At 55.8% G+C, this 12,762-nt stretch overlaps 1 protein-coding gene across 2 annotated transcripts in view; it reads right to left on the minus strand.

Annotated features, from left to right (window-relative positions):
• Window positions 1-430: 430 nt before the first annotated feature.
• TBC1D14 (TBC1 domain family member 14) overlaps window positions 431-12,762 on the minus strand; it is a 78,342-nt gene continuing 66,010 nt past the window's right edge. The window contains exons 8-12 of one of the 2 annotated variants that reach the window (XM_049886776.1): window positions 12,015-12,086; window positions 10,839-10,967; window positions 8,345-8,454; window positions 6,454-6,712; window positions 431-3,230 (exon numbers count right to left, since the gene is read on the minus strand). In XM_049886776.1, coding sequence (XP_049742733.1) covers window positions 3,165-3,230; window positions 6,454-6,712; window positions 8,345-8,454; window positions 10,839-10,967; window positions 12,015-12,086 — 636 coding nt within the window. In that variant the 3' untranslated portion in view covers window positions 431-3,164. The remainder of the gene's footprint in view (window positions 3,231-6,453; window positions 6,713-8,344; window positions 8,455-10,838; window positions 10,968-12,014; window positions 12,087-12,762) is intronic. The other variant, XM_049886777.1, reaches the window with a different exon arrangement.

Consider the following 12,762-nt stretch of genomic DNA (forward strand, 5'->3'; position numbering starts at 1 on the left):
GGCACAAGGCCTGGCACCCACAGGGCAGCAGACAAGCCCTCAACCACATCACCACCGTCACAGAGTAGCCTGCAGGGAACAGATCAAGAAGAAAGGGCTGGGGGCATGTACCCGCCCATGAGGAAGGGGGGCAGCCCAAGGCCCCAAGATGCTCCACCTGCAGCTGGGAGTAAAGTCCCCTCAGAGGGACCAGCAGCCTGGGGGGGCGGGGACAGAGTCAGAAGACCTGCAGGTGGAGGGGTCAAGCAAGGGGTCCCATGCATGCCTGCCCCCAACCGTCTGCAGCGGATGCAGAAGCCGGGCAGCGAGGACACACAGGAGGGTGGCTCCTGGTACCCGCAGGTACCTCCTCTCGCCCTTATGGTTGCTCAGCCAGCAGGAGTCATGAACCTCCGTCTTGTAGACTGAGAACTGAGGCAGACCGTGGCCAAGAAAACAACCCAGGCCGCAGCCGACAGGTGGAAGCACCGGGGGCCTACCTGTCAGCCCCGATCCAGTTTGTAAAACCACCGAGGATGGTTCCAAGGTCGCGTGCAGAGTGCTGGGGCAGTGACCTGCAGGGCGAGCGCAGAAGTACGCGGGGTGACAAGGCCACGGAGGCGGGCTGGGAGGCACAGGAGGGGCGCACTTGGCAGGCAGGAGAGCAGCCGGCTGGAGGGGGACTGGTGATCTCGGGGTGCCCTTCCACCTACAATAGGTGCCCCCAGCTCTCGAGTCCCTTGACTAGATGACCAGGCCTTTTGTTTTTAACAGAGCCTGACATATGGCTTTTAAACTAGTGAGTCAGCAAGATGCTCAGGACCGTGCCTGCCAGCTTCCAGGCGAGCCCCTCAAGTTCACACCTGACCACGGTCAGCGAGCAGAAGGACCGTGCCTGCCAGCTTCCCGGCGAGCCCCTCAAGTTCACACCTGACCACGGTCTGCGAGCAGAAGGACCGTGCCTGCCAGCTTCCAGGCGAGCCCCTCAAGTTCACACCTGACCACGGTCAGCGAGCAGAAGGACCGTGCCTGCCAGCTTCCAGGCGAGCCCCTCAAGTTCATGCCAGACCATGGTCAGTGAGCAGAAAAACAATTGTACATGACTTTTATTTAATAAAACCACTTATTTACAATTCAAAAAGTCCTAGTTGAGACACTTTACTAAATAAAATCAAAAGTTAACTGTACAGGCATTGAAACATGATATGCAGCAAGTATCACCAGGAGTTTAATCTGCAAACTACTCCAAGTAGTCAAAAACTGAGCAGTTAAAAAGTACCTTCAGCGAGCAGTGTTTCCCCAGGAGATTCCGGCTCTCGGCTCTAAGGTGTGGCTGCACAGAGGCCCCAGGCCTGGAGTCTGAGATCCGGAAAACCCAACGGTCCCAACAACGTGGCGTCAGCCCACCCACGACAGTGACAAGGAGGGAGGCACGGCCGGGCACAGGACCCACAGGACTGACACCTGAGCGGGCCACTGAAGCTCCCTCTGACCAGAGGCCTGCTGAGAGTCCCAGGGGCGTGGGGTTCCAGCTCAACACTTAACGCTTCTTCAAATGGTGCCATTCAGCGAGGTGTGTGTCCACTACCGGGCAACAGTGCGAGGAGCTGGGCTGAGTCGATGTGCAACCCTGCGTTTGGAGCCCTGCACCATCACCCTCTGACATGACCGTAGGAATGTCTCATGTACACTAAGAAAATACACACTTTTAGAGCACAGCACGCCTCTATCATGGACACAGGAAGTGTGCCTGGGGGGCTACATTCAATGCGGCGATGCAGGGACAGCACCCAGACATAGGGGACGGGCTGCCTCACGGGGTCGGCGGGGAAAGGTGGAGGCAGGAGGGGGCCCGGGAGTTCAGGAGAGAACCTGAGAGGGTCCACACACACACACAGATGCACCCAAACAGGCCTGGGGGGTGGGGTGTGCAGACACAGCCAGGCTCCCTGTCCCGGCCCAGAGTCAACAATGCTCCCAACACCAGGAACCAGCCTGCTGAGGGCGCTCAAGAGCAGGGCCCCAAGGCTGCGGACCCTCCGTGGGGCCTTCTCCATGATGCTGCCTGTCCTCCTGTTCTGTGCAAACACTATTCATCTTTGAATCTGACAACCAAATTCCTTCCAAAGTTCTCAAAATTAGGGAAAAGCTACAACAAAATCCTGCCAACGAGCCTGGAGAAAACAAGCAGAGCTGGGGCTGAGGTGCAGACGCCAGGAGGCTGTGGGACTGCCGGGGCCACTGGGAGTCTGTAACCCACAGCGGCTGAAGTTGCCCGTACATCATAGCCTGACACAGAAAGAGAACTGCTGGCCCCGAGGACTGACTCCACATCTGTCACAGCAAGGGGAGCAATGCCCCAGCTGACCCCCATGTTGCCCCTGGCCCCCAGAGGCAGGAAAGCAGGGGGCCAGGAGGTACACGCCAGGGCTCTCCTTCGTGCTCCCGTCGCCTCCTCCACCAGCCCGGAAGCCATCTCCATCGGTGCAAACAGCTCCTCCTGCTCGGAAAACAAGGGCCAGCGGCAGGCAAGCAGCCCCTGGACCCAGGAGCACTCCAGGCCACACTGCTTGGAGTCGAGGTGGCACGGTGGGGCACCTGCGAGGCCAGGGGGCCCAAAAATACAAGGCAGAGGCTTCCGAGGAGTCCACCTGCCCCGTGAGATCTTTGGTTGGTGGGCTTCTAACGCACAGCTCTCCACTCTGGGAAACTGAGCCCCGTAACTGACCCCACCCCCACTGTCAAGCCGTAACATCCCTGAGGCCTTGCACCAACACGTCCCACCACCAAAGCCAAGAAAGACTGAGGTGTTATTCCCAGCCATCGGCAGAGGCGTTGTGATTTAATTAACTACTGCTGAAGTAAAGGGGAGAGGCAGCCACTTCCCTTGTTTAAGACTGTGCACCAGGCCACCGTGCCCCTAGCGTCTTAAGGCCAAGCCTCATCGAATCCTTCAAAGTGCTGTTCTGTTTAAGGCCAGCTTCAGTGTTAGGGACCAGACAGGAGCAGAGCCTGCTCTGCCCACTGCCTGCGGTGTCAGTCTGCACCACCGACCTCGGTCTGCACACACGGTGTCAGTCTGCACACGAGGCGTCGGTCTGCACACGCAGTGTTGGTCTGCAGATACGGTGTCGGTCTGCGCCCGCGGAGCCGTGTGGAGCTGTGGTGGTGCTGACGCCCAGGCCTCAGTGCCGCGTTGAGGGGCTGCCCCTCTCCATCTCTCGGCTGTCTTTCTGCAGCGCAGTCAGGACCTGGGGATGGAGGGAGATGTCTGGGCTCAGTCTACAGCACACACTGAACACAGACAGACAGACGATGCAGCCTCCTGACTACCCTACCCCCACAATTCCCGCCCCATCCATCCCATCTATCCTCCATCCCAGCCCCAGCGTGGTCTCTGACATCCTGCCACCATTGCAGCAGCCACAGCGGTGACAGCAGCCGAGGACTCTTCCTTCTCTGTCCTCAGCCTGGGTCTGCCCTGCACATCGCCACCAACGTCCACCTCCATGTGGGGTGGAACTACACCTGGCGCCCACATCCTGCCGTCCCGCTGCCAGGCCCTCTCACCAGGCGATGGGGCACCCTCAGGTCTGATAAAGGCACTGCTTCTCCTGGTGCCTCTCTGACCTTTCCCAGGGTGGCAGCTTCCTCCTTGGCTCCCAGCTCCCAGCTAACACTTTCACTGCTGAGCAACAGAGGAGCACCCACAGCAGCCCCCGCCTGAGCACCCAGTCGGCCGGGAGGAGCCCTTCATGCGTGGCAGCTGCTCACCCCGCACATGCCATTGAGGCCAGGACCCCATCCTGGGGTGCTCGAGCAGTGGAGGCTCAGAGGGTTCACACCAGACTGTCACCCCCTTCACTGAATCACAGACCACCAGGGCAGAGCACACACATCAACCGAGGCTCCTTCTATTAGGCAGGTAAGAAGCCCGCCACCTCAGGTAAAGGGGTCGCTAACCAGCACACGCTCACATGTCCTGAGAAGATCAGCCATGTCTTAGCCTGGGTGTGGTACTGAGAAATGTGCACGGGCCACAAATTCCATGTGATGCCCACCATCACTGTCCGTGACCACAAGATGTCCTGCCACTTGGACAACCCGTAGTTGTAACCAACGGTTTCCCCCAGCCTAAGACACAGGAAAGCAACCGACAGATCTGACTTTAGTCTGCTCATCTTTTGGGTGTGCGTGTGTGGTGTGTGCGTGTGGTGTGTATGTGTGTGTGATGTGTGCGCGTGGGTGGTGTGTGCACGTGGGTGGTGTGTGCGCGTGGGTGGTGTGCGCATGTGGTGTGCACGTGTGGTGTGCGTGGTGTGCGCGTGCGTGGTTTGCGCATGTGGTGTATGCGCGTGTGGTGTGTGCGTGTGGTGTGTGTGGTGTGTGCGTGTGGTGTGTAGACGTGTGTGTAGATGTGAGGTGTATAAGTGCACGAGTGGTATGCACGGCGTATGTAGACTGTGGTGTGTGTATAGATGTATGGTATGTGTGTTGCTGTAAGGTGTGTAAGTGCATGTGTGGTACGTGTGGTGTGTAGACAATGTGGTGTGTGTTGCAGACGTGAGGTGTGTGAGTGCATGTGTGGTGTGTGTGTAGACGTGTGGTGCGCGTGTGTACGTCTCACAGGAAGGTGACGGTGAGGAGCAGGAGAGAAGCCCGCTGCCCTGACCGCCGAGCCGCTGGAGAACTACAGCTGCCTTCCTGACGGACGGAGGCCACTAGGAGAGGCTGACCCCGTGCAGGGTTACACCAAGTGGCTTCACGGCCTCTGCGCTCACAGGCCCTGTGTGGTTCTGCACTCCGCTGCCACCGTCCTGAATCTCTTAGTGACTTCTGAACAAGGGCCACGTTTTCGTTTTGCCTTGTCCTTTGTTTATAACCAGAGACAGCCATCCCTCTCACCAAGTGGGTCCTGCTCACGCAGGAGCTGAGTGTGCTGTTTCAGAACCACAACAGTGCGCTGTTTCAGAACCGCAACGGTGCACGGGGCCCTCTGGCTGCTGGCAAAACCAGAGGGGCGTCTCCTGGTCACCCCGGGCCACATCACGGCTTCCTCCCAACACACCCTGAAGAAAAGGGCGTCTTCCCCCAAAAGAGTGGCCTCTGATGGGGACAAGGGGGAAGCGCGTTGGGGGCAGATGCCCAGGGAAAGGGCAGAGCCTTACACTGGGTGAAAACAGGCACTGATCATACGCTTCGAAAGGCTGCAGTTTATGGCACAGATTCCACTTTGGTACAGCTGTCCGTTCACCCATACATCACTAATTAGGCTGCTTACAAGCTCCAAGAGGGGCGGCCAATCACCGTGAGCAATCTTCCCAGACAAGCAAGCCAACACTGAGCCTGAGGAAGCCCTGGGCCCTAATGACCAGCGTGCAGGAGGGCAGAGGGCCACTCACACCACCATGGGGTCAGACAGTGAAGTCTGGACCGTGGAGACTACGGGACAGAGGACCCAGGTTTTCAATAGGTATGGCGGAAAGCAAGACAGGGGCTTATTTGATTCTCGACTCAAAACAAACTATGAAACCATCTGTGACATATACCCATGAGAAATTTGAAAACTGGGGTCTCTGACTGTTCTGGGTGACAGCGGGCCGTGCTCTGCTAAGGGCCCACATCCTCAGAGACACGTATTTACAGAGAGCGGTGCCTGGGGCCACTGAGCAACACGACGGGCGAGCCATAGCTGTGGTGGACAGTGACTAGGCCGTGGGGTCTGACAGGTACATGGGGTTTGCGATACCATTTTTGTGTGCACTGAGGTGTTCCGGTAATAAAACACTGAAAAACACCAGGAACATGCATTGCTTGGCACACATGGGAAGGCATAAGCCACTAGAGGAATAGACAACTAGGACTCAATGCTCAGGTGCTTGGAGCGTCTACGGGGACAAGATCCAGGGATACGTCTCTGCTGTTAGCAGGATAGAGGCTTGGAGCACTCCACAAGGAGGATACCTGGGAGGGAGGGAGTCCTGGAGACTGGGGCTGCCCACGATCGCAGACCCTCAGCTCAGGTACACCGGCCAAGGTGCCACTAGTGGGTAATAGCAACCCACCCAAGGGGAAGAGCTGGGGGCCCTGGCCAGCTGTGGGGGCTCTCTGGGCCTCGCTCTCTTTGGCCATAGATAGCATCCCAGTGAGGACCACAGGCCCTGCATGGTGGCTCAACAGGCTTAGTTCTCTCTGTTTTCTGTCTCTGGCAGCACTTTAAAAAAAAAATGGTAGAAGGGAGAGGACTTGGTTTACAAAATGCTTTCTAAAGTGAGGGCCTCAGTAGGGTGCAGGGAAGGCTTCGGTCCCAGCCCACATGCCCGCCCCCTCCGTCAGGAACCCAGAGTCAAGGGCATGCCAAGGCCGGTGGCCGAGCAGACATCATCAGGGTCCCTCCCTCCCCTGAACAGCTTTCTCAAAGCACAGTCAGCTGTGAGTCCCCCACGCTCCACGGTAAAGAGCAGGGATGCTCACCTGGGCCCACTTCTTATTCCGACTCTGCATCTGGATGGTGGCGATGGAGGCAAAGAACTCCTCAGGAGGCAGGTCCTCGGGTAGCCTGGTGAGGAACTGGGCGATATGGATGAAGTCCATCCTGGCCAGGACATCCTGGAAGAGCCGCAGCAGCCCCAAGGCTGTGCGGAAGAGGAATTCCTCACCGTCACGGCAGAAAACGTCCCACACGCGGCAGGCCAGGTCCAGCGGCAGGGATTTGCTGTACAAAGTGAAGATCCTGGAAGCAGAGGGGATGTTCAGACCGGGGTGGCCAACAGAGGACTCTGTGCTTATGTCTGAATCCAGCCAGAACACTCAGAGTCAGCAATGTTCCTGTTAAGGTGGTGCGGCAGGGGAACAGCCTGCCTTCATTCTAAGGCCGGTCTTAAAATTCCATGAAACACGGCCCAGTCAGCTGTCACGCAGCACCTCAAGACGCCATGCGATCCTGCCCACAGCAAGCACTGAGAAGCACCTTGGATGCGCCCACTCCATGGCAGACGCCAGATACAATGGTCGCCAAGACAGATGCCACCACCTTCCCAGAGCTCAGAGTCTGTCAGGGAACAAGACAGAGTCCAAGCATCTAAGCCAGCACCTTCCACAAGCCCCAGCACACAAGCCTGCACTACGTTGGAAGGGCTCTGCACACCACCCCCGCAGGGGTCAGCAAGGCCCAGAGCAAATGCTCCCGTCAGACCCAAGCCTGGATGAGCAGACACTGACCTCCACAATGCAAACCACAGTGAAGCACAGACTTCTGCCCCTTGAAACACTGGGTACCACAATGCAATCCACAGAACACACAGCCCTGAGTGGTCAGCGTGTTACAGGCTTATGCACCAGACTCCTGATCTGGACATGCCCCATCCCAGGCCAGAAGGCCTGACCCTCTCGGGTCCTCTCCCCTCTCAGACAGTGCTGGGCCATCTCTGGCCCTGGTGCTGGCGGGATGCCTCTCTCTGAGCGCCCACGGCCCAGCCCTCTACCCTGTGCTATCACCACACGGTGGCCTCCTCTCACCCCTCAGCACCTGGTCCAGCACCCATTTCTCTGTGGAACCAGCAGCCGGGCCGGTTAATCCAGTCTACCAGTGGAGTGCAGGGGTGCTGGGGCTCCCCAGCTCTTTCTGCCACCAGCACCGTACCCGTTCTGAGTGGTGGTTCTTGGTGGGCCTCCCTGCCCCTGCATGGAATCATCCTTCCACAAACCCCAGCACCTCACTCTTGTGCACTCTTGAAGATGTCACCACAAAGCCCCTGGACTCCTGGTGCCGGACCAGCCACCAGGCCTTCACACCACTGCAGTGGCGAACACTAAGCTGTCGGACACGGACATTCTCTCAGGTGGGAACCACAGGGTGCAATCCACTCGGAAGGCTCTAGGTGTGGGTGCTGCCCAAAAATGGTCTCTCTCCAAAGGGCCAAGGAGCCTCTTACCTCTAAGGGTTCATGTCCCCCACCGTGCAGCTGCCGCGACAGGGTACCATTCAGGGGAGTAACCGCATTATAACAGGGAGCCACTGAGAGCTAGTACAGGGAGCCACTGAGAGTTGTAATGGGGAGTCACTGAGAGCTGTAACAGAGTCACTGAGAGTTGTAATGGGGAGTGACTTAGAGTTGCAGTGGGAGTCACCAAGAGCTGAAACAGGGAGTCACAGAGAGCTGGAACGGGAAGTCACTGAGAGTTGTAACGGGGAGCCAGCTATAACAAGGGCATGGTGCGCAGGGTGGGGCTTGCGACACGGGCAGTGAGAAGGGTGCAAGGCAGGCCCAAGGGCCCCGAGTCCTGAAAGAAGCCAGCGGAGGACAGAGGAAAAGGGGCAGGGAGCCATGAAAACACCCTGAGAACACGGAAAATTCAGGCTTACCAATCAATTAGGTAGATGTCGGGAGTTAAGTTGTTTTTCTTGAAATGAGCAAACAATTTCGGCAAGTTTTCTTCAAAGAATACCTCAAATGCAGCAAAATAAGTCAGCATCTGGGGAGACAACGGGAAACACGGTAACGAACCACTGGTCAGCACACGCTCCTAACTAATCTACTGAGACGTTAAATCAGTGTATTTACACCTTTACACCTAGCAGCTAGCTCTTCTCACGCGACTGCTGACAGTCCAAGGAGCAGTGCTCCACGGGGCCCAGGGCACCACCTCCAATCTTCACAGCAGCTTCCCGGCTACCTCATCCGACCTCCCCTTTACAGACTGGAGAACCGGACCCCAGGGCAGCTCTGTCGTCGGGGCACAGACAGAACCCAGGCCTGTCCCACTACAGAGGTAGCCTTCTCTGAGACCCGGGAGACAGGACACTGTCTGGACAGACCTGGGAAGGCAGACCCCACCCCCTCGCCTTCCAGGGGTTAATGCTAACGAGTGAGGCGAGGGCATCAGTGCTCTGGCTTACAGGCGCAGACCTTCCACGCACCTGGGTGAAAGCACCAGACAGAGGAACTGGCCGCAGCCCGTCTGTACCGGCACCTGTTCCCTGACCTCTGACAGGTGGTCCTGCACACAGACCTGCCACACAGGTCAGAGTGGGGGTGGGAGGCGACCCACCTGCCCACGCCTCACTGGCTCTGACGAGCTTCTGCATCCTCAATGAAGGCAGTATGTGAACCACTGGCTCTCGACAGCGGAGATTTTGCTTCCAGGGACACTGGACAATGTGCAGAGACACTTTTGGTTGTCACAACTAGGGGGATGGGGTGGTACTGGGATCTGGTGGGTGGAGGCCAAGGATGATGCTGCTCAACATCCTACAGAGCACAGGTCATCCCTCAGCAAAGAGCAACCCGGCCCACCCAAACGTCTGCATGAAGGTCCCATGCAACATGGCGATTCTATGACTCTTCTTAAGCACGACTTTTATCATGTGTTTCCAAAGAGAAAGGTGGGGTCTTCAAATTTTGCAGAAACTTAAGATGGAAATCATTTTATTATATATGAAGAGAAAAAAATCAAATTTCCATCCAGGAATCTCTTCTCTTCTAAACCGGCTTTTCAATTTCTGACCAGTATTTTTCTGGAAAGGTATGTTTTCCCTGATTATGAAAGTAGCACCTGTAAATACTCGCTGTAGAAACCTCAGGAAGGACAGGAATAAACATCATCTGTTAACATGAGCAACACTGCAGGTTTCCTTTGGTTGCTACGCTGCTGTCGTAGCTGTGAGGGTATGTGTTCTGTTTCACGTTTTATTTTAAATTAGCATTTTATCTTAAATACTTTCCTACATCACAGTTCTTTGTAAGCATCAGAACTTCTCTGGACGCATATTTAGATTTTGATTAACTGCTCTGTACTCCCTTGCAGCCCGTTTTAGGTGGTTTTCATTTTCACAACTACAAGTAATTCTGTAACGGCCACCTTCTGGCATCACGCTTTCTCTTTATCTATGGCTTCCTTGGAGTTGATTCTTACAAGCAAAATTACATTCCAAAGCCATTCACAGCTATCGATACTTAATACCAATTATCTTCCAAAGTACTCTGCCAATTTATACTTCCCCTAACAGTAACAGCCATCGGCCCGGTGGGAGTTTTTAGGTTCTTTTTTTAAGATGTGTGCTGCCTGAACTAGAACGACTCAGCAGCCCTTAACGTTTCCCAGCTGGCAGAACTACTCCATTGCTTTGGTTTCCAAGTACTGGGGATAATTAGCTATCAGCAAACGCTCAAGTCAAAGCTAACAAAAAAGCTGATGGATCTGTTCACTGTGACTCTTCTTCGGGACTCCAGAACACAGGCTTGGGAACCCAAATGGACTGCCCCATGGCCCTGGCCTCGTCCCTTCGTCCCTGAGCCCCACTTCCTCATCTGCACAGGGCAGAGGACCCTTTCACATGGCCTCATTCCCTCATCCCTGAGCCCTGCTTCTTCGTCTGCACAGGGCAGAGGACTGCCTCACTCCCTCCAGTACATCCAGAGCAGGCAAGCCCCAGAACCATACTACCACAGTGCTGCCATTTTCAGAGAAGCAAGGTTGCAAACACGCCCTGTTCTCAGCACACAGGCACACCGCTGAAGTGCCGCCCCAGCTCCATCAGGAGACGCCCCACTGGACAGAGCCCAGTAAGGGTATGGCTGCTGAGTTCTCCTTCCATAAAGGCCATGTGTCTGTTCAGGAGTTGCCCCGGTCTCATTTAAAGGACATGTTTTGAGAAATATCTTTCCAAACGAATGCATTAAAAAAATTCATACATTTGGCTATTAGCCACGTGTTTTTAAACTTAAGCTCAATGCAACACCAACGCCCTCCACCTCACAGCGCTGCTGACTCTCCGTCTCTCTTGGCAGAGGGAAAGGTGTTCTTTCTCCACTGGGATGAGAGACGTGGCCCTGGGATATCACGCGGAAGATACTCACAAGGCCGTGGTCCACACGGAAGAACGCCATCTGACAGGGTTTATTCAAGAGGTTAGAGAAGGCAATGAAGGCATCTGCAGTATCTAAGTTCAAGATCAACACTGCTGCAATGAAGGACATGCCCTGGACCTGGGGAAGAGGAATGGGGGTCAGGCCAGCGTGGCTGTGTCTGGGTCAGCTCCCATTTCATGTGGAGAGGGGCTCCAGCACCGGCACACCTGACACGTCCAGGATCACTGCGTCCACCAGGGCAGGACCTATGGCCACTGCGTCCGAGCCGGGTGTCACTCACCCTGCTCTGCCCCTTCCCAGCCACGTGCCCTGTTGCAGCCCCCACCTTCCCATCTGAATGAAAGCCCCAACTGACCCCTTCCCTCTCTGCATCAGAAGACCACCCACTACTGCGTACGGCTTCTGGGTGACCTAGATGTGCGTGTCCTGCTCCAGGTGTTACATCTAAACCCACACACACCCCACATGGGTGCACATGCACACACCATATGCACATGTACACACCCCCCACTCACGTGCATGTACACCCCATACACACATATACCCCCCACACACCCCACACACACACGTGCATGTACACCCCACACACACATATACCCCCCACACACCCCACATGCACACACATGTATGCGTACACACCAAGTACATGTGTACACACCCCCCACATGCACACACACATACCACACACAGGCACACAGAAACCAAAACACTACATGCACTCGTGTGCACCCACCCACACACACACCCCCCACACGTGCACATACACCACACTCGCACATACACCCCACACGCACACACCCCACACAAACCACATGTGCACACCACACACACCCCACACGCACACACCCCGGCTCAGCTGAGACACAGCAGCAGCACATTTTAAAAAACGGTTACTGCTAAAGGTGTTTAGATTTAATGTTACGCAGGAGCTCACATGCAACAAGTCAAATCACATCCCGTTACAATGTGGCTGATCCCACAGAACAGCCCGTCAGCTCGGCTCCTCTCTGAGGAACCGGGGTCAGCTCACCGCCACGACACTTCACACTCCAGGATGAAGAAGTGACGGCATTCACGTGACAGCTGCAGCTCAGACGTGCTGGACAATATTTTGACTTTCTTTTTAGGTGATAATACTTTAAAATATCGAAAAACTTCACTTACATAGCCCACATCCGGCCGGTAACAAGTATAAGCGCCCAAAATACTGTGCAACATGTCGTGATATGGGCCACCCTAGAAAGCAACACAGCAAAAACAACACACACGTGAGTACTGTTAGCGCTCAGGTAACGCGGGATGCTGCTGCCACGGCTGCGGAGTACTGTGCGCCAGACCTACCATGACCAGTCTCTGCCACCAAGCCTACTGACGGCCACTGCTGATCCTACCACTAGCGACAGCACCGCGACCAGCCACGCCTGCTCTCCCCGTGTGCACTATGGAATGTAAGAAACTCCCGATTCAGTCAATCTAAGAAGCTGCTTTGACAAAAGCTGGCAGGTTAGGTACTGACACCATGCTGGAAAAACGCCCTGAACCTGGCTCCTGCTGTAGGCTGTGCCCCCTTCAAGGACCGTCCTAGAGATGGTAAGCCTGGCACCCGAGGGGCCGGCTAACATCCCGACTGCCTGCCAGCTGAGCCCCTCGCTCTCCTGTCCTCTCCACCTCACCCCTGCCTGTTGTCTTTGTTTCTTTTGTGCTTTTGTGTGTCACGTTTAGAAAACACACCACCAGCCTGAAGTCCTCGTAGCCACCACTTTACTCCTCCATCCCTCCAAACTTCCCTCTGCTCCCATAACAATTCCAGGTGTTGGGGTGTTTTCCTAATTGAGCAACCCTCACAGAAGGAAGCTCAGGTGGCTTGGCCACCCTGTGGCCCAAAGAACACAGGGAATAAAGTCACACATGG

The sequence above is a fragment of the Elephas maximus genome, chromosome 5 (genome assembly GCF_024166365.1).
Source record: "Elephas maximus indicus isolate mEleMax1 chromosome 5, mEleMax1 primary haplotype, whole genome shotgun sequence".
Taxonomy (NCBI): Eukaryota; Metazoa; Chordata; class Mammalia; order Proboscidea; family Elephantidae; genus Elephas; species Elephas maximus.